The sequence below is a fragment of the Somniosus microcephalus genome, chromosome 33, assembly GCF_052327205.1.
Source record: "Somniosus microcephalus isolate GS21.2 chromosome 33, FLI_Smic_1.0, whole genome shotgun sequence".
NCBI classification, from domain to species: Eukaryota; Metazoa; Chordata; class Chondrichthyes; order Squaliformes; family Somniosidae; genus Somniosus; species Somniosus microcephalus.
Genome location: NC_141019.1, coordinates 37,872,399 through 37,894,142, shown reverse-complemented (window position 1 = coordinate 37,894,142; position 21,744 = coordinate 37,872,399). Strand labels below are relative to the sequence as shown.

Here is a 21,744-nt window from a genome sequence, read left to right as displayed (position 1 = left end):
GTATAACACTGGGGTACAGTACTGGTGGGTACAGGTCTGTCACTGTATAACACTAGGGTACAGTACTGGTGAGTACAGGTCTGTCACTGTATAACACTGGGGTACAGTACTGGTGGGTACAGGTCTGTCACTGTATAACACTGGGTTACAGTACTGGTGGGTACATGTCTGTCACTGTATAACACTGGGGTACATTACTGGTGGGTACAGGTCTGTCACTGTATAACACTGGGGTACAGTACTGGTGGGTACAGGTCTGTCAGTTTATAACACTGGGGTACAGTACTGGTGGGTACAGGTCTGTCACTGTATAACACTGGGGTACAGTGCTGGTGGGTACAGGTCTGTCACGGTATAACACTGGGGTACAGTACTGGTGGGTACAGGTCTGTCACTATAACACGGGTACAGTACTGGTGGGTACAGGTGTGTCACTGTATAACACTGGGGTACAGTACTGGTGGGTACAGGTCTGTCACTGTATAACACTGGGGTACAGTACTGGTGGGTACAGGTGTGTCACTGTATAACACTGGGGTACAGTACTGGTGGGTACAGGTCTCACTGTATAACACTGGGGTACAGTACTGGTGGGTACAGGTGTGTCACTGTATAACACTAGGGTACAGTACTGTTGGGTACAGGTCTGTCACTGTATAACACTGGGTACAGTACTGGTGGGTACAGGTCTGTCACTGTATAACACTGGGGTACAGTACTGGTGGGTACAGGTCTGTCACTGTATAACACTGGGGTACAGTACTGGTGGGTACAGCTCTGTCACTGTATAACAATGAATTGGCCTCAACTGCCTTCTGTGGTAGAGAATTCCACAGGTTCACCACTCTCTGGGTGAAGAAATTCCTCATCTCTGTCCTAAATGGCTTACCCCTTATCCTTAGACTGTGACCCCTGGTTCTGGACTCCCCCGCCATCGGGAACATCCTTCCTGCATCTAGTCTGTCTAGTCCTGTTAGAATTTTGTAAGTTTCAATGAGATCCCCTCTCATTCTTCTAAACTCCAGCGAGTATAAGCCCAATCGACCCAATCTCTCCTCATACGTCATTCCTGCCATCCCAGGTATCAGTCTGGTGAATCTTCGCTGCACTCCCTCCATGGCAAGAACCTCCTTCCTCAGATAAGGCGACCAAAACTGCACACGATACTCAAGGTGTGGTCTCAGGGTTGTTGATTGAGCTGTGTTGGTTTCTTGTTTCAGGCGGGCGCAGCGGAAATGGAGGTCAGCCCTTCGCAGTCGAAGGTCACGTTCAACAATGTAGCTCTGTCGTACGTTCCCGGCACAGCTGTGGAGTGCCGCTACACGCTTGGCTCATGGGCCGGGTGGGCCTCGAAGGACTGGATCGGCCTCTTTAAAGTACGTGTACGCGCAGGACAGCGGTAACCCCACCCCACGTGCGGGATGCAGGAATAAGCCGTGCGGGAACGGCGCAGGGAAAGCAACACCCCTCTTGACAAGGGCTGCCTATTGCCACCTCCGTAACATCGCCCGTCTCCGCCCCGCCTCAGCTCATCCGCTGCTGAAACCCTCATCCATGCCCTTTCTCACCTCTAGACTTGACTCTTGTGTGCAGTTTTGGTCACCTTTGAAAATGGCATGGAGGCGGGATGGGGGCGGGATGGGTTTGTGCCCCCCCCGATTTTGGGATTTTAGCCCCCCACACGCCTCCAATCCTGCCTCCACAGCCCAATGAAAATCCTGCCCATTGTGTCCGATGCTAGTTACATTGTTAGTTACATTGTGTCCAAAGCTAGTGTCAGTAACATTGACAGTTACACTGTGTCCAGAGCTAGTTATATTGTATCCAATGTTAGTTGCATTGTTAGTTACACTGTGTCCAAAGCTAGTTACATTGTATCCAATGTCAGTTACATTGTCAATTACACTGTGTCCAGAGCTAGTTACATTGTATCCAATGTCAGTTACATTGTTAGTTACACTGTGTCCAGAGCTAGTTATATTGTATCCAATGTTAGTTGCATTGTTAGTTACACTGTGTCCAAAGCTAGTTACATTGTATCCAATGTCAGTTACATTGTCAGTTACACTGTGTCCAGAGCTAGTTACATTGTAGCCAATGTCAGTTACATTGTCAGTTACACTGTGTCCAGAGCTAGTTACATTGTAGCCAATGTCAGTTACATTGTCAGTTACACTGTGTCCAGAGCTAGTTACATTGTATCCAATGTCAGTTACATTGTTAGTTACACTGTGTCCAGAGCTAGTTATATTGTATCCAATGTTAGTTGCATTGTTAGTTACACTGTGTCCAAAGCTAGTTACATTGTATCCAATGTCAGTTACATTGTCAGTTACACTGTGTCCAAAGCTAGTTACATTGTATCCAATGTCAGTTACATTGTCAGTTACACTGTGTCCAGAGCTAGTTACATTGTATCCAATGTCAGTTACATTGTTAGTTACACTGTGTCCAAAGCTAGTTACGTTGTATCCAATGTCAGTTACATGGTTAGTTACATTGTGTTCAATGTTAGTTACATTGTGTTCAATGTTAGTTACATTGTTAGTTACATTGTGTTCAATGTTAGTTACATTGTGTCCAAAGCTAGTTACATTGTATCCAATGTCAGTAACATTGTTAGTTACATTGTGTTCAATGTTAGTTACATGGTTAGTTACATTGTATCCAATGTTAGTTACATTGTTAGTTACACTGTCCAAATCTAGTTACATTGTATCCAATGTCAGTTACATTGTATCCAATGTTAGTTACATTGTTAGTTACACTCTGTTCAATGTTAGTTACAATGTATCCAAAGTCAGTTACATTGTATGCAATGTTAGTTACATTGTATCCAATGTTAATTACATTGTTAGTTACATTGTGTTCAGTGTTAGTTACCATCGCCCTGCAGCTGCTCGGAGATGGGCATGCCCACACTTGGTGTGGCCGCCTCGGCCCCATGCTGTTTTGTGAAGTGTTGGCTCCTACCTTCAGCACTGGAATGGAACCAGTAATGCCAGGTGCCAGTTAAGTGTCCTGTCGGCACCGTCCAACATTGCCGTGGGGGCGAGGGAGGAGGGGGGCAGCACAGATGGTCTGGGCAGCATTGTCATTTCAGTTTTTAAGTGTTTGCATGCCCCGTGAGCCGGTCATGAGCTGCCAGTGGCCTCAGTCCAACTGGTGGGGAAGGACATTAAGGGACTGTGCGCATTGCGGCAGTGAATCTGCCTGGGTACTTGGCTCGGAGAGCTGTTTTTAAAAAAAAAACAAGCAACAACTCCCATTTCTACAGCTCCCTTAACCCAGTCAAACACCCCAAGGTGCTTCACAGGAGCGTAACTAGGACAGAAATTTGACACCGAGCCACATGAGGAGATATTAGGTCTGGTGACCAAAAGCTTGGTCAAAGAGGGAGGTTTTAAGGAGCGTCTTAAAGGAGGAGAGAGAGAGAGAGAGGTGGAGAGGTTTAGGGAGGGAATTCCAGAGCTCAGGGCCCAGGCGGCTGAAGGCACGGCCACCAATGGTGGAGTGATGGAAATCGGCGGGATGCTCAAGAGGCCGGAATTGGAGGAGCGCAGAGATCTGGGAGGGTTGTAGGGGGCTGGAGGAGGTTACAGAGATAGGGAGGGTTGTAGGGGGCTGGAGGAGGTTATAGAGATAGGGAGGGTTGTAGGGGCTGGAGGAGGTTACAGAGATAGGGAGGGGTGTAGGGGCTGGAGGAGGTTACAGAGATAGGGAGGGGTGTAGGGGCTGGAGGAGGTTACAGAGATAGGGAGCGTTGTAGGGGCTGGAGGAGGTTACAGAGATAGGGAGGGTTGTAGGGGGCTGGAGGAGGTTACAGAGATAGGGAGGTTTGTAGGGGGCTGGAGGAGGTTACAGAGATAGGGAGCGTTGTAGGGGCTGGAGGAGGTTACAGAGATAGGGAGGGTTGTAGGGGGCTGGAGGAGGTTACAGATATAGGGAGGGTTGTAGGGGCTGGAGGAGGTTATAGATAGGGAGGGTTGTAGGGGGCTGGAGGAGGTTACAGAGATAGGGAGGGTTGTAGGGGCTGGAGGAGGTTACAGAGATAGGGAGGGGTGTAGGGGCTGGAGGAGGTTACAGAGATAGGGAGGGGTGTAGGGGCTGGAGGAGGTTACAGAGATAGGGAGCGTTGTAGGGGCTGGAGGAGGTTACAGAGATAGGGAGGGTTGTAGGGGGCTGGAGGAGGTTACAGATATAGGGAGGGTTGTAGGGGCTGGAGGAGGTTATAGATAGGGAGGGTTGTAGGGGCTGGAGGAGGTTACAGAGATAGGGAGGGGGAATGAGGAGAGATTTGAACACAAGGACGATAATTTTAAAATCGAGTCTGGAGGTACCTGGCAGAGGGTCGGGACAGGATGCAGGGTTGGAGGGGGCAGGGTGTGTTCCCACCAACAACCCCCCCCCCCCCCACAGCCCTGAAGGCATTCGCTCCACCCTGAGTATCGTCAGATTTCCAGAATTTTCTCTCAACCTCTCCGCCCGTTTTTTTTCCAGGTGGGCTGGAGGTCAGTCCGTGACTATTACACATTCGTCTGGTCAGCTGCTCCCCATGGCCACACGGAGCGGTCGGCCCTCGAATGCTGTGTTCGATTCCAAGGTCAGTCCGGGCGGGATGTGGAGGGGAGGCGGTGGAGGGGGGATCAAAAGTGTTGTGTCGTGTCGTGCGTGTGTCTGTTGGCAACGTTCCCGCTAAGCCGTGCGAAAATTTGAATGGGCCGCACAGCCTGTTAAAGGGACCTTGCACGAAAATAGAAATAAGAGGGAACATTGTCTGGAGGAGTGTGCGCGCGCCTGAGAGAGTGTGCGCGCGCCTGAGAGAGTGTGCGCGCGTCAGAGAGAGTGTGCGCGCGCCTGAGAGAGTGTGCGCGCGCCTGAGAGTGTGTGCGCGCGCCTGAGAGTGTGTGCGCGTGTGAGAGAGAGAGAGAGAGAGTGTGTGTGTGTCTCTTTCTGTGTCAAGGTGTGTCTGTCAGTGTGAATGTCTGTGTGTTGCATGTGCCTGTATCTCGTCTGTCTGTCTGCCTGTGTCCTGTCAGTGTCCCAACTTGCGTGGAGCACAAACACCGGCATAGACCAGTTGGGCCAAGTGAACATAATGAGCAGGAGTCGGCCATTCGGCCCCTCGAGCCTGCTCCGCCATTCAATAAGATCACGGCTGATCATTGACCTCAACTCCACTTTCCCGCCCGATCCCCATATCCCTCGATTTCCCTAGAGTCCAAAAATCCTCTCGATCTCCGCCTTGAATATACTCAACGACTGAGCCTCCACAGCCCTCTGGGGCAGAGAATTCCAAAGATTCACCACCCTCTGAGTGAAGAAATTCCTCCTCATCTCAGTCCTAAATGGCCGACCCCTTATCCTGAGACTGTGACCCCTGGTTCTAGACTCCCCAGCCAGGGGGAAACATCCTCTCAGCATCTACCCGGTCAATCCCGCTAGGAATTTTGTATGTTTCAATGAGATCACCTCTCATTCTTCTAAACTCCAGAGAGTATCGGCCCATTCTACACAATCTCTCGTCATAGGACAGCCCTCTCATCGCAGGAGTCAGTCTGGTGAACCTTCGTTGCACTCCCTCTATGGCAAGTATATCCTTCCTTAGGTAAGGAGACCAAAACTGTACACAATACTCCAGGTGTGGTCTCACCAGGGCCCTATACAATTGTAGCAAGACCTCCTTACTCTTATACCGGGGATGAGGGGATGGACATATGAGGAGAGGTTGAGTAGATTGGGACCCTACTCATTGGAGTTCAGAAGAATGAGAGGCGATCTTATCGAAACATATAAGATTGTGAAGGGGGTGGATGCGGGGAGAATGTTCACGATGATGGGTGAAACTAGAGCTAGGGGGCATAGTCTTAGAATAAGGGGCTGCTCTTTCAAAACTGAGATGAGGAGGAACTACTTCACTCAGAGGGTGGTAGGTCCATGGAATATGCTGCCCCAAAAAGCTGTAGAAGCTACATCATTACATAAATTTAAAACAGAAATAGACAGTTTCCTAGAAGTAAAGGGAATTAAGGGTTACGGGGAGTGGGCAGGAATTTGGACATGAGTCTAGGTCCGGATCGGTCATGGCCCTGTGGGTAGCGGAGCGGGCCCAGGGGCCGTGTAGCCTGATCCTATTTCGTGTGTCTAATTCACAGAATCACAGAAACCCCACAGTGCAGATAGAGGCCATTTCGGCCCATCGAGCCTGCACCGACACATATCCCACCCGATCCCCGTAACCCCTACACCAACACATATCCCACCCAATCCCCGTAACCCCACGTATTTAATCCCCCTAACACTAAGGTTCAATTTATCATAGCCAATCAACCTAACCCGCACATCTTTTGGACTGTGGGAGGAAACCGGAGCACCCGGAGGAAACCCACGCAAACACGGGGAGAATGTGCAAACTCCACACAGACAGTCACCCGAGGCCGGATTCGAACCCGGGTCTCTGGCGCTGTGAGGCAACAGTGCTAACCACTATGCCACCGTGCTGCTAGATTCCGTTAGATTCAGGAGATGGTTCTGTGATAGTGGATTGGCGGTTAGGATCAGATCAGCCATGATCTCATTGAATGGCGGAGCAGGCTCGAGGGGCCGATTGGCCTACTCCTGCTCCTATTTCTTATGTTCTTATACTCCAACCCCCTTCCAATAAAGGCTAACCTAACATTTGCCTTCCTTATTGCTTGCTGGACCTGCGTGTTAACTTTCTATGATTCGTGTACAAGGACACCCAAATCCCTCTGAACATCAACATTTCTCAACTTTAAAAAAATATTCTGTTTTTCTATTCTTCCTACCAAAGTGAATAATCTCACATTTCCCTACATTATACTCCACCTGCCACCTTACTGCCCACTCACTCAGTCTATCTATATCCCTTTGCAGACTCTCTGTGTTCTCCTCACAGCTTACTGTCCCACCTAGCTTTGTATCATCAGCAAACTTGGATACATTACACTCGGTCCCTTCATTAGGTCATTAATATAGATTGTAAATAACTGAGGCCCCAACACTGATCCTTGCGGCACCCCACTAGTTACAGCCTGCCAACCTGAACAAGATCCGTTTCTCCCGACTCTCTGTTTTCTGTCCGTTAACCAATCCTCTATCCATGCTACTATATTACCCCCAACCCCATGAGCCCTAAATTTGTGTAATTCAGTGCAGTACTGAGGGAGCGCCGCACTGTCGGAGGGGCGGTACTGAGGGAGCGCCACACTGTCGGAGGGGCAGTACTGAGGGAGCGCCGCACTGTCGGAGGGGCCGTACTGAGGGAGCGCCGCACTGTCGGAGGGGCAGTACTGAGGGAGTGCCGCACTGTCGGAGGGGGTGGTACTGAGGGAGCACCGCACTGTCGGAGGGGCGGTACTGAGGGAGCGCCGCTCTGTCGGAGGGGCGGTACTGAGGGAGCGCCGCACTGTCGGAGGGGCGGTACTGAGGGAGCGCCGCACTGTCGGAGGGGCGGTACTGAGGGAGCACCGCTCTGTCGGAGGGCAGTACTGAGGGAGCACCGCTCTGTCGGAGGGCAGTACTGAGGGAGTGCGGCACTGTCGGAGGGGCAGGACTGAGGGAGCGCCGCACTGTCGGAGGGGCAGTACTTAGGGAGTGCGGCACTGTTGGAGGGGCAGGACTGAGGGAGCGCCGCACTGTCAAGAGGGGTGGTACTGAGGGAGCGCCGCACTGTTTAAGGGGCAGTACTGGGAGCGCCGCACTGTCGGAGGGGCAGTATACTGAGGGAGCGCCGCACTGTCGGAGGAGCAGTACTAAGGGAGCGCCGCACTGTCGGAGGGGCAGTACTGAGGGAGCGTCGCACTGTCACAGGGGCAGGACTGAGGGAGCGCCGCACTGTCGGAGGGGCAGTACTGAGGGAGCGCCGCACTGTCGGAGGGGCAGTACTGAGGGAGCGCTGCACTGTCGGAGGGGCAGTACTGAGGGAGCGCCGCACTGTCGGAGGGGCAGTACTGAGGGAGCGCCGCACTGTCGGAGGGGCAGGACTGAGGGAGCGCCGCACTGTCGGAGGGGCAGTACTGAGGGAGCGCCGCACTGTCGGAGGGGCAGTACTGAGGGAGCGCCGCAATGTCAGATGTCCCGTCTTTCAGATGAGACGTTAAACCGAGGCCTTCTGTGGTAGAGAATTCCAGATGTTCACCACCCACTGAGTGAAGAAATTTCTCCTCATCTCTGTCCTAAATGTCCGACCCATACTAGCTTTCTGTGTTTCTCGCACGATGACTCCCAAATCTTTCTTCCACTTCCAGCTTCCTACTTGCCGGGCGATGGCTCCGCGCTCTACCAGTTCTGCTACATGGACGCACACGGCTCGCCGCGCGGCTCCAGCTCGCCATTCACCTTCCGCGACCCTGAGCCCACTGACGAGCTGGTGGTGGTGGAGGAGTTCGAGAGCAACTCCGACATGCTGATGGTGATGACCAAGACCTCGCTCCTGCAGGTAACGCTCGCGAGGGAATCGGGACATCTCCCCCTCCCGGGGCGAGCAAGGGCCGAGGTCGCCGGGAGTGTGAGGAGGTATGGGGCAGGTACAAGAGAAGGGAACAGGTCAGCGACAGCACGGGTTAGATACAGAGTAAAGGTCCCTCTACACTGTCCCCATCAAACACTCCCAGGGCAGGTACAGCACGGGGTTAGATACAGAGTAAAGCTCCCTCTACACTGTCCCCATCAAACACTCCCAGGGCAGGTACAGCACGGGTTAGATACAGAGTAAAGGTCCCTCTACACTGTCCCCATCAAACACTCCCAGGGCAGGTACAGCACGGGGTTAGATACAGAGTAAAGCTCCCTCTACACTGTCCCCATCAAACACTCCCAGGGCAGGTACAGCACGGGGTTAGATACATAGTAAAGCTCCCTCTACACTGTCCCCATCAAACACTCCCAGGGCAGGTACAGCACGGGGTTAGATACAGAGTAAAGCTCCCTCTACACTGTCCCCATCAAACACTCCCAGGGCAGGTACAGCACAGGTTAGATACAGAGTAAAGCTCCCTCTACACTGTCCCATCAAACACTCCCAGGGCAGGTACAGCACGGGGTTAGGTACAGAGTAAAGCTCCCTCTACACTGTCCCCATCAAACACTCCCAGGGCAGGTACAGCATGGGGTTAGATACAGAGTAAAGCTCCCTCTATACTGTCCCCATCAAACACTCCCAGGGCAGGTACAGCACGGGGTTAGATACAGAGTAAAGCTCCCTCTACACTGTCCCATCAAACACTCCCAGGGCAGGTACAGCACGGGGTTAGATACAGAGTAAAGCTCCCTCTACACTGTCCCATCAAACACTCCCAGGGCAGGTACAGCTCGGGTTAGATACAGAGTAAATCTCCCTCTACACTGTCCCCATCAAACACTCCCAGGGCAGGTACAGCACGGGTTAGATACAGAGTAAAGCTCCCTCTACACTGTCCCATCAAACACTCCCAGGGCAGGTACAGCACGGGGTTAGATACAGAGTAAAGCTCCCTCTACACTGTCCCATCAAACACTCCCAGGGCAGGTACAGCATGGGGTTAGAGACGGAGTAAAGCTCCGTCTACACTGTCCCCATCAAACTCTCCTAGGGCAGGTACAGCACGGGGTTAGATACTGAGTAAAGCTCCCGCTACACTGTCCCATCAAACACTCCCAGGGCAGGTACAGCACAGGGTTAGATACAAAGTAAAGCTCCCTCTACACTGTCCCATCAAACACTGCCAGGGCAGGTACAGCACGGGTTAGATACAGAGTAAAGCTCCCTCTACACTGTCCCCATCAAACACTCCCGGGGCAGGTACAGCACGGGGTTAGATACAGAGTAAAGCTCCCTCTGCACTATCCCCATCAAACACTCCCAGGGCAGGTACAGCACGGGGTTAGATACAGAGTAAAGCTCCCTCTACACTGTCCCCATCAAACACTCCCAGGGCAGGTACAGCACGGGGTTAGATACATAGTAAAGCTCCCTCTACACTGTCCCCATCAAACACTCCCAGGGCAGGTACAGCACGGGGTTAGATACAGAGTAAAGCTCCCTCTACACTGTCCCATCAAACACTCCCAGGGCAGGTACAGCACGGGGTTAGATACAGAGTAAAGCTCCCTCTACACTGTCCCATCAAACACTCCCAGGGCAGGTACAGCTCGGGTTAGATACAGAGTAAATCTCCCTCTACACTGTCCCCATCAAACACTCCCAGGGCAGGTACAGCACGGGTTAGATACAGAGTAAAGCTCCCTCTACACTGTCCCATCAAACACTCCCAGGGCAGGTACAGCACGGGGTTAGATACAGAGTAAAGCTCCCTCTACACTGTCCCATCAAACACTGCCAGGGCAGGTACAGCACGGGTTAGATACAGAGTAAAGCTCCCTCTACACCGTCTCATCAAACACTCCCAGGGCAGGTACAGCACGGGGTTAGATACAGAGTAAAGCTCCCTCTACACTGTCCCATCAAACACTCCCAGGGCAGGTACAGCATGGGGTTAGAGACGGAGTAAAGCTCCGTCTACACTGTCCCCATCAAACTCTCCTAGGGCAGGTACAGCACGGGGTTAGATACTGAGTAAAGCTCCCGCTACACTGTCCCATCAAACACTCCCAGGGCAGGTACAGCACAGGGTTAGATACAAAGTAAAGCTCCCTCTACACTGTCCCATCAAACACTGCCAGGGCAGGTACAGCACGGGTTAGATACAGAGTAAAGCTCCCTCTACACTGTCCCCATCAAACACTCCCGGGGCAGGTACAGCACGGGGTTAGATACAGAGTAAAGCTCCCTCTGCACTATCCCCATCAAACACTCCCAGGGCAGGTACAGTACGGGGTTAGATACGGAGTAAAACTCCCTCTACACTGTCCCATCAAACACTCCCAGGGCAGGTACAGCATGGGTTAGATACAGAGTAAAGCTCCCTCTACACTGTCCCATTAAGCACTCCCAGAGAGGAAGGTGGGATTGATGGAGATGGGGAGGTGGTGTGGGTAGATGGAAGTGCGGGATATGGGAGAGGATGGGATTGAAGATTGAGTTATGTGTGGAGCAGGTTCGTGGGTGGTGGTTGAGGAATATGGGGAGAAGGTGGGGTTGAGGGACATGAGAAGGTGGGAATGGGAGACATGGGGAGTGGCTGGGTGGAGTTGTGGGACAGCAGGGAGAAGGTTGGAGTGAGGGACAGTGGGAGAAGGTGGGTGGGTGAGGTTGATGGTCGTGCGGAGAGGTGAGGTTGAGGGAGGTGGGGAGAAGGTGGGATTGAGGGCCATGGGGAGAAGGTTGGGTTGAGGGATGTGGGGAGAAGGTTGGGTTGAGGGATGTGGGGAGAAGGTGGGGTTGAGGGATGTGGGGAGAAGGTTGGGTTGAGGGATGTGGGGAGAAGGTTGGGTTGAGGGATGCGGGGAGAAGGTTGGGTTGAGGGATGTGGGGAGAAGGTGGGGTTGGGGGATGTGGGGAGAAGGTTGGGTTGAGGGATGTGGGGAGAAGGTGGGGTTGGGGGATGTGGGGAGAAGGTTGGGTTGAGGGATGTGGGGAGAAGGTGGGGTTGGGGGATGTGGGGAGAAGGTTGGGTTGAGGGATGTGGGGAGAAGGTGGGGTTGGGGGATGTGGGGAGAAGGTTGGGATTGAGGGCCATGGGGAGAAGGTGGGGTTGAGGGATGTGGGGAGAAGGTTGGGTTGAGGGATGTGGGGAGAAGGTGGGGTTGAGGGATGTGGGGAGAAGGTGGGGTTGAGGGATGTGGGGAGAAGGTGGGGTTGAGGGATGTGGGGAGAAGGTTGGGTTGGGGGATGTGGGGAGAAGGTTGGGATTGAGGGACACTGGGAGAAGGTGTGAGTGAGGGACATGGAGAGAAGGTGTGAGTGAGGGCCATGGGGAGAAGGTGGGGTTGGGGGATGTGGGGAGAAGATGGGTGGGTGGGGTCAGTCTGCTAAAAAGGGGCAGGTCTTGCCTTTGCGGGGGCCATGACGGCCATTACTTGTTGACGAGAACGCTCACGATTAATCGCCCGCATGTCGCTGACTGTTTAGACCCAGTTGGCCGAGTCGGAAAGGACGAAAGGAAATCTGGCCAAGATTCAGAAGGACCTGGAGAGGGAGGTGCAGGAGCTGGGCGCACGGATAAAGGACCTGGAGACGTCCGGGCAAACATCACAGAGCGAACGCACCCGACTGGTGGAGCAATGCAAGGTAAGATTGGGTTTGTCCGACAACTAGAGCTTGTAGTAAAACGTCCCAGGGCGCTTCACAGGAGCGATTATCAAACAAAATCTGACCCCGAGCCACAAGAGATATTAGGACAGGTAACCAAAAGCTTGGTCAAAGAGGGAGGTTTTTACGGAGCGTCTTGAGGAGAGAGAGAGAGAGGCGGAGAGGTTTAGGGAGGGAATTCCAGAGCTTGGGGCCCAGGCGGCTGAAGGCACGGCCGCCAATGGTGGAGCGATGGGAATCGGGGATGCTCAACAGGCCAGAATTGGAGGAGCGCAGAGATCCCGGAGGGTTGTAGGGGCTGGAGGAGGTTACAGTCCCAATATAGAGTGAGTCAGGTCGTGGACACTAACGAGACTCGAGCCCCATAATCCAGGCCAAGACTCCTCGATGCCAGTACTGAGGGAGTGCCGCAGTACTGAGGGAGCGCCGCACTGTTGGAGGGGCAGTACTGAGGAAGTGCCGCACTGTCGGAGGGGCAGTACTGAGGGAGCGCCGCACTGCCGGAGGGGCAGTACTGAGGGAGCGCCGCACTGTCGGAGGGGCGGTACTGAGGGAGCGCTGCACTGTCGGAGGGGCGGTACTGAGGGAGCGCCGCACTGTCGGAGGGGCGGTACTGAGGGAGCGCCGCACTGTCGGAGGGGCGGTACTGAGGGAGCGCCGCACTGTCGGAGGGGCAGTACTGAGGGAGCGCCGCACTGTCGGAGGGGCAGTACTGAGGGAGCGCCGCACTGTCGGAGGGTCAGTACTGAGGGAGCGCTGCACTGTCGGAGGGGCGGTACTGAGGGAGTGCAGCACTGTCGGAGGGGCAGTACTGAGGGAGCGCCGCACTGTCGGAGGGGCAGTACTGAGGGAGCGCCGCACTGTCGGAGGGGCAGTACTGAGGGAGCGCTGCACTGTCGGAGGGGCGGTACTGAGGGAGTGCAGCACTGTCGGAGGGGCAGTACTGAGGGAGCGCCGCACTGTCGGAGGGGCAGTACTGAGGGAGCGCCGCACTGCCGGAGGGGCAGTACTGAGGGAGCGCTGCACTGCCGGAGGGGCGGTACTGAGGGAGCGCTGCACTGTCGGAGGGGCGGTACTGAGGGAGTGCAGCACTGTCGGAGGGGCAGTACTGAGGGAGCGCCGCACTGTCGGAGGGGCAGTGCTGAGGGAGCGCCGCACTGTCGGAGGGGCAGTACTAAACTGTTTCTCTCTCAGGTGGACATAAAAGATCCCAGGGCCACTATTTTGAAGAAGAGCAGGGGGGAGTTCTCCCCGGTGTCCTGGGGCCAATATTTATCCCTCAACCAACATCACTAAAACAGATGATCCGGTCGTTTATCACATCGCTCTTTGTGGGAGCTTGCTGTGTGCAAATTGTCTGCCGTGTTTCCTACATTACAACAGTGACCACACTTCAAAAAAAGTACTTCATTGGATGTGAAGCGCTTCGGGACGTCCTGAGTTGGTGAAAGGCGTGGGAGAAATGCGAGATTGCTCTAAATGTGGAGAAGGAATAAATGTTTTTTTTATATATAACAAGGCACCAGTCAATCCTGTATGGCGTTGCATGGTTGGAGTCGGAGTCAGAGACGGGGAGTCGGGGTAAAGGAGCGAGAAGGCGAGGGCGGGATTTGAAGAGGAGGGGGATTCATTAACACTGGGGGAGCGGGAGCCAGTGTAGGTCCGCACGCACAGGTCTGGGTGATGGGTGACCGGGACTCGGTGCCCATTTGGGAGGAGAGCGGGGAGGAGGGGAGTGTTGTTGAGCTGGGGGTTTGACGAGAGAAATAAGCTGGCAGATGGAGCATGAGCTGGGGAAATGTGAGGTGATTCACTTTTTGGTAGGAGAATAGAAAAACAGAATATTTTTGAAACATAGAAGATAGGAACAGGAGGAGGCCATTCAGTCCCCTCGAGCCTGTTACATTAGGAACAGGAGGAGGCCATTCAGCCCCGCTCGAGCCTGTTACATTAGGAACAGGAGGAGGCCATTCAGCCTCCCTCGAGCCTGTTACATTAGGAACAGGAGGAGGCCGTTCAGCCCCCCTCGAGCCTGTTACATTAGGAACAGGAGGAGGCCATTCAGCCCCCCTCGAGCCTGTTACATTAGGAACAGGAGGAGGCCATTCAGCCCCCTCTCGAGCCTGTTACATTAGGAACAGGAGGAGGCCATTCAGCCCCCCTCGAGCCTGTTACATTAGGAACAGGAGGAGGCCATTCAGCTCCCTCGAGCCTGTTACATTAGGAACAGGAGGAGGCCATTCAGCCCCTTCGAGCCTGTTACATTAGGAACAGGAGGAGGCCATTCAGCCCCCCTCGAGCCTGTTACATTAGGAACAGGAGGCCATTCAGCCCCTCGAGCCTGTTACATTAGGAACAGGAGGAGGCCATTCAGCCCCCCTCGAGCCTGTTACATTAGGAACAGGAGGAGGCCATTCAGCCCCTTCGAGCCTGTTACATTAGGAACAGGAGGAGGCCATTCAGCCCCCCTCGAGACTGTTACATTAGGAACAGGAGGAGGCCATTCAGCCCCGCTCGAGCCTGTTACATTAGGAACAGGAGGAGGCCATTCAGCCTCCCTCGAGCCTGTTACATTAGGAACAGGAGGAGGCCATTCAGCCCCCTTGAGCCTGTTACATTAGGAACAGGAGGGGGCCATTCAGCCCCCCTCGAGCCTGTTACATTTGGAACAGGAGGAGGCCATTCAGCCACCCCTTGAGCGTGTTACATTAGGAACAGGAGGAGGCCATTCAGCCCATCGAGCCTGTTCTGCCATTCAGTCAGATGGTAGTTGATCTGTATCTTAGCTCCATTTACCTGCCAAGGTTCCCTAACCCTTTATCCCCTTACCCTTGAAATTTCCAATTGACCCCCCTCCAGCCTCGACAGCTTTTTTGGGGGAGAGAGTCCCAGATTTCCACCAGCCTTTGTGTGAAGAAGTGCCTCCTGACATCACCCCTGAACGGCCTGGCTCTAATTTTAAGGTTACGCACCTCCCCCCCCCCCTTGTTCTGGACTCGCCCCATACTAGAGGAAATAGTTTTTCTCTATCGACCCGATCGAATCCTTTAATCACCCCATAATCGCAAAAAGCTAGCAGGCAGGTACAGCAAGCAATTCGGAAGGCGAATGGTATGTTGGCCTTTATTGCAAGGGGGTTGGAGTGTAAGAGTGAGGAAGTCTTGCTCCAATTGTACAGAGCCTTGGTGAGACCACACCTGGAGTACTGTGCACAGTTCTGGTCTCCTTATCTAAGGAAGGATATAATTGCCTTAGAGGGAGTGCAACGAAGGTTCACCAGACTGGTTCCTGGGATGGGGGGATTGTCCTATGATGAGAGATTGAGTAGAATGGGTCGATACTCTCTAGGGTTTGGAAGAATGAGAGGCGATCTCATTGAAACATACTAGATTCTGAGGGGGATTGACAGGGTAGATGCTGAGAGGCTGTTTCCCCCTGGTTGGAAGTCTAGAACCAGGGGTCACAGTCTCAGGATAAGGGGTCGGCCATTTAGGACTGAGATGAGGAGGAATCTCTTCACTCAGAGGGCGGTGAATCTTTGGAATTCTCTGCCCCCGAGGGCTGTGGAGGCTCAGTCGTTGAGTATATTCAAGGCTGAGACCGATAGACTTTTGGACTCTCGGGGAATCGAGGGATATGGGGATCGGGCGGGAAAGTGGAGTTGAGGTCGATGATCAGCCGTGATCTTATTGAATGGCGGAGCAGGCTCGAGGGGCCGAATGGCCTCCTCCTGCTCCTATTTCTTATACAAGGTGCTGGCCAGTTAAACAAAAAATGTTCCACTCTCCGAGTAACAGCAGCGTTCAATTTCAGTCCCTGGCAGAGGAGAAGCGTGAGGCCACGGACGAGTGCCGAGCCCTGAGGAAGCAGCAGGGAGAGTCCGCGACCAGGATCCGGGATCTGGAGGCGGACATCCAGACCATCGGCCGCACGCTCCTGGAACGAGAGACCGCCCTCGACAGGTATGACCCTCACACCGCCTCCCCCCCCGCCCACCCACCACGGGCACGGCAAACCCTACAGCACCTCGTCCTAGCGACGTGCGTGAGGCGGACTATTTGGCCTGGGGGTGCATCGCAGCTGGTTCCAAACATGTTCTTTGCTAAGGCGCGCGCCCGCGCACACACACCCTGCGCGCACAGATATGCACGCACGCGCGCAGACACACACACAGCAGCAGAAATAAAGAAAGTAGGAAATCTCATTTCTCTGGCCCCTTTCCCCACCTCAGGACGTCCCAAAGCGCTTCCCCAGCCAATGAAGTACTTTTTTTGAAGTGTGGTCACTGTTGTAATGTAGGAAACGCAGCAGCCAATTTGCGCACAGCAAGCTCCCACAAACAAAAATGTGATAAATGACCGGATCATCTGTTTTTAGTCATGTAGGGTGAGGGATGAATATTGGCCTCAGGAGACCGGGCAGAACTCCCCCCTACTCTACTTCGAAATAGTGGCAGTAGGATCTGTTCCGTCCACCTGAGAGGGTAGACGGGGCCTCGGTTTAACGTTTAATTTGAAAGATGGCACCTCCGACAGTGCAGCACTCCCTCAGTACTGCCCCTCCGACAGTGCGGCGCTCCCTCAGTACCGTCTCTCCGACAGTGCAGCGCTCCCTCAGTACTGCCCCTCCGACAGTGCGGCGCTCCCTCAGTACTGCCCCTCCGACAGTGACGCGCTCCCTCAATACTGCCCCTCCAACAGTGCGGCGCTCCCTCAGTACTGCCCCTCAGACAGTGACCCGCTCCCTCAGTACTGCCCCTCCGACAGTGCGGCGCTCCCTCAGTACTGCCCCTCGGACAGTGCAGCGCTCCCTCAATAATGGCGCTGTGAGTGTCGGCCTGGATTATGCGGTTCTTGGATGAATTCTACTTCCCACCACCATTCACCCCATCAGTGGGGCGCTGCGGCCCTTGAAGAGCTGCAGCATCGCTGGACTTTATCAGTTTTATCACTTGCACTGCATGTTATGGGGCGTGGTGGAATCCTCTTTAGATTAATGGAGAGGCGGGGTTCGTCGGGAAGTTTAATGCCTGTGTTTCACCTTCAGGGCGAGAGACAGAGTTAAGAAGCTCACCGGAGAGCAGGAGGCGATGGACAAGCAAGCACGAGAGCATGAGGAGGAGAGGCAGTCGATCCAGGTACTGTGGACTCCCCTCCCTCATCCCAGAGAGAGCGGGAGATACAACCTGGGAGTAGTTATAACCTCAAATAATTCACACAGATCAATAAAACATTGAGCATTGCATGGGAGGGGGCTTAGAATCGCGTCGAATTTCACAGCACAGGAACAGGCCATTCGGCCCAACTGGTCCGTGCCGGGGTTTGTGCTCCACACGAGCCTCCTCCCACCCCTACTCCATCTCACCCTATCACCATATCCTTCTATTCCGTTCTCCCTCGTGTGTTTATCCAGCTTCTCCTTAAATACATCTGTACTATTCACCTCCACCACTCCCTGTGGGAGCGAGTTCCACATTCTCACCACTCTCTGGGTAAAGAAGTTTCTCCTGAATTCCCCATTGGATTTATTAGTGACTATCTTATATTGACGGCCCCTAGTTCTGGTCTCCCCCACAAGTGGAAACATCTTCTCTACGTCTACCCTATCGAACCCCCTTCATAATTTTAAAGACCTCTATCAGGTCACCCCTCAGCCTTCTCTTTTTTCAAGAGAAAAGAGCCCCCAGTCTGTTCAATCTTTCCTGATAGTTATCAACCCCTCAGTTCTGGTGTCATCCTTGTAAATCTTTATTGCAGCTTCTCCACTGCCTCTATATCCTTTTTATAATATGGAGACCAGAACTGTGCGCAGTGCTCCAAGTGTGGTCTAACCAAGGTATATGGAGACCAGAACTGTGCGCAGTGCTCAAGTGTGGTCTAACCAAGGTATACGGAGACCAGAACTGTGCACGGTGCTCCAAGTGTGGTCTAACCAAGGTATACAGAGACCAGAACTGTGCACAGTGCTCCAAGTGTGGTCTAACCAAGGTATATGGAGACCAGAACTGTGCACAGTGCTCCAAGTGTGGTCTAACCAAGGTATACGGAGACCAGAACTGTGCACAGTGCTCCAAGTGTGGTCTAACCAAGGTATATGGAGACCAGAACTGTGCACAGTGCTCCAAGTGTGGTCTAACCAAGGTATACGAAGACCAGAACTGTGCACGGTGCTCCCAGTGTGGTCTAACCAAGGTATATGGAGACCAGGACTGTGCACAGTGCTCCCAGTGTGGCCTAACCAAGGTATATGGAGACCAGAACTGTGCACGGTGCTCCAAGTGTGGTCTAACCAAGGTAGACGAAGACCAGAACTGTGCACGGTGCTCCCAGTGTGGTCTAACCAAGGTATACAGAGACCAGAACTGTGCACAGTGCTCCAAGTGTGGTCTAACCAAGGTATACGGAGACCAGAACTGTGCACAGTGCTCCAAGTGTGGTCTAACCAAGGTATATGGAGACCAGAACTGTGCACAGCGCTCCAAGTGTGGTCTAACCAAGGTATATGGAGACCAGAACTGTGCACAGTGCTCCCAGTGTGGTCTAACCAAGGTATATGGAGACCAGAACTGTGCACAGTGCTCCAAGTGTGGTCTAACCAAGGTATATGGAGACCAGAACTGTGCACAGTGCTCCAAATGTGGTCTAACCAAGGTATATGGAGACCAGAACTGTGCACAGTGCTCCAAGTGTGGTCCAACCAAGGTATATGGAGACCAGAACTGTGCACGGTGCTCCAAGTGTGGTCTAACCAAGGTATACGGAGACCAGAACTGTGCACAGTGCTCCAAGTGTGGTCTAACCAAGGTATACGGAGACCAGAACTGTGCACAGTGCTCCAAGTGTGGTCTAACCAAGGTATAGGGAGACCAGAACTGTGCACAGTGCTCCAAGTGTGGTCTAACCAAGGTATACGGAGACCAGAACTGTGCACGGTGCTCCAAGTGTGGTCTAACCAAGGTATACGGAGACCAGAACTGTGCACAGTGCTCCCAGTGTGGTCTAACCAAGGTATAGGGAGACCAGAACTGTGCACAGTGCTCCAAGTGTGGTCTAACCAAGGTATACAGAGACCAGAACTGTGCACAGTGCTCCCAGTGTGGTCTAACCAAGGTATAGGGAGACCAGAACTGTGCACAGTGCTCCAAGTGTGGTCTAACCAAGGTATACAGAGACCAGAACTGTACGCAGTGCTCCAAGTGTGGTCTAACCAAGGTATATGGAGACTAGAACTGTGCACAGTGCTCCAAGTGTGGTCTAACCAAGGTATGATAACATAATTTCTCTGCTTTTTAATTCGATCTGTCTAGAAATGAACCCCAGTGCCTGTTTTGCTTTTTTTTAAATGCCTTCTTAACCTGCCTCGTTACTTTTGGTGACTTATGAATCTGCCCCCCTCGATCCCTCTGCTTCTCCACCCCATCTAGACTCTTACGCAGCACCCCCAGGGAGAATGCTCGCTCGCACCGTACCCCCATTTCATACACGCCCTATCCTGAAATGTGTCTACTCCCCAGCTGGGGTGCGGTATGCAAGGGCCGTCTTCGCTCAGCTCAGACCCGGACGGTGTGCGGCGCCGGGCTATTCGACTGCAGCGTGCGTCGCGGCAGATCCCGTCCTCCCTTGGTTCCGGCCCGCGGGCGAGCTTTTCGGCGGGTGGGGTGGGGGCAGGGTTGGTTGGTGGGTTGCGGGACCAACAAGCTATCATGACCTCACCCCCCCCCCCCCCCACTTTTTACCATTCGACACAGGCCCAGCTGGAAAGCTTGAAGCGGGAGAGCCGAGCGCTGCGCCGAGGGCAGGCCGAGAAGGACGGGCAGGTAGCCTCGCTGAAGGAAGAGGTTCGAAGACTTGAACAGATGCTCGCAACAGCCAGCAAAGCCAAGGTAAGGGAAATGCCTGCTGAGCGCAGTCTCGGTCTCCTTACCGAATGAAAGACATACGTGCCATTAGATTGGGGTGTTCGGAGAAATTTAGGCCTCCTCGCACAAGAAACACAGAAAGTCACACACCATCCTGACTTGGAAATATATCGGCCGATCCCTTTAGCCTTAAGAAACATATCTAACTCCTTCTTGAATATAATTAATGAATTGGCCTCCACTGCCTTCTGTGGTAGAGAATTCCACAGGTTCACCACTCTCTGGGTGACGAAATTCCCCCTCATCTCTGTCCTAAATGGCTTACCCCTTATCCTTAGGCTGTGACCCCTGGCTCTGGACTCCCCCGCCATCGGGAACATCCTTCCTGCATCTAGTCTGTCTAGTCCTGTTAGAATTTTATAAGTTTCAATGAGATCCCCTCTCATTCTTCTAAACTCCAGCGAGTATAAGCCCAATCGACCCAATCTCTCCTCATACGTCATTCCTGCCATCCCAGGTATCAGTCTGGTGAATCTTCGCTGCACTCCCTCCATGGCAAGAACATCCTTCCTCAGATAAGGCGACCAAAACTGTACACAATACTCAAGGTGTGTTCTCACCAAGGCCCTGTACAACTGCAGCAAGACATCCTTGTTCTTGTACTCAAACCCTCTCGCTACGAAGGCCCAACATACCATTTGCCTTCTTAACCGTCTGCTGCACCTGCATGCTTACCTTCAGCGACTGGTGCACAAGGACACCCAGGTCTCGTCGCACTTCCCCCTTCTCCCAATCTATTGCCGTTCAGATAATAATCTGCCTTCCTGTTTTTGCCACCAAAGTGGATAACCTCGCATTTATCCACGTTATACTGCATCTGCCCAATTGCCCAACCTGTCCAAATCGTACTGGAGTTTCTCGGCATCCTCCTCACAGCACACATGCCCACCCAGCTTTGTGTCGTGGCAGTAGAGTGGAGTTGAGATCGAAGATCAGCCACGATCTTATTGAATGGCGGAGCAGGCTCGAGGAGGCCGCGCGGCCTAGCTCCTGTTCCTGTTTGCCCCGCTGCGCCTTAAACAATTAGAAGTTTATTATTTTTATTTATTTTCTTCCCCCTTCGTGGGAGCCTGGCTGTTAGTTTAATGTTCCCATAGCTCACGGTACATCACTCCGGAGAACCCCCCCCCCCAAGAACAATCTTACACTCGACTGACTCTCTGTTGGTTTTTTTAATTTTCAATTAAGACCAGCTTAAAGTCCGCAGTGCGGGAAAGCTGGCTCGATGAGAGGGGAGAGTAAGATAGTATCGTAGGACCTCACGGGACAGGAGGAGGACATTCGGTCCATCGAGCCTGTGCCGGCTCTGTGAACGAGCTCTCCAATTAGTCCCACTCCCCCCTGCTCTTTCCCCCGTAGCCCTGTGAATTTTTCACCTTCAAGTATTTCTCCAATTCCCCCTTTTGAAAGTTACTATTGAATCTGCTCCCACCGCCCTTTCAGGCAGCGCGTTCCAGATCACAACAACTCGCTGCGTAAAAACATTCTCCTCATCTCCCCCTCTCTCTGGTTCTTTTGCCGATTATCTTCAATCTGTGTCCTCTGGTTACTGACCCTCCTGTCACTAGAAACAGTTTCTCCCTCTCTACTCGATCGAAACCCTCATGATTTTGAA

At 53.2% G+C, this 21,744-nt stretch overlaps 1 protein-coding gene across 2 annotated transcripts in view; it reads left to right on the top strand.

Moving 5' to 3' along the window:
- LOC147097187 (calcium-binding and coiled-coil domain-containing protein 1-like) overlaps window positions 1-21,744 on the top strand; it is a 56,787-nt gene that overhangs the window by 7,923 nt on the left and 27,120 nt on the right. For both annotated transcript variants that reach the window (XM_085973063.1, XM_085973062.1), the window contains exons 2-8: window positions 1,221-1,376; window positions 4,501-4,603; window positions 8,271-8,461; window positions 12,032-12,190; window positions 16,025-16,173; window positions 17,258-17,348; window positions 19,959-20,093. In XM_085973063.1, coding sequence (XP_085829189.1) covers window positions 1,236-1,376; window positions 4,501-4,603; window positions 8,271-8,461; window positions 12,032-12,190; window positions 16,025-16,173; window positions 17,258-17,348; window positions 19,959-20,093 — 969 coding nt within the window. In that variant the 5' untranslated portion in view covers window positions 1,221-1,235. The remainder of the gene's footprint in view (window positions 1-1,220; window positions 1,377-4,500; window positions 4,604-8,270; window positions 8,462-12,031; window positions 12,191-16,024; window positions 16,174-17,257; window positions 17,349-19,958; window positions 20,094-21,744) is intronic.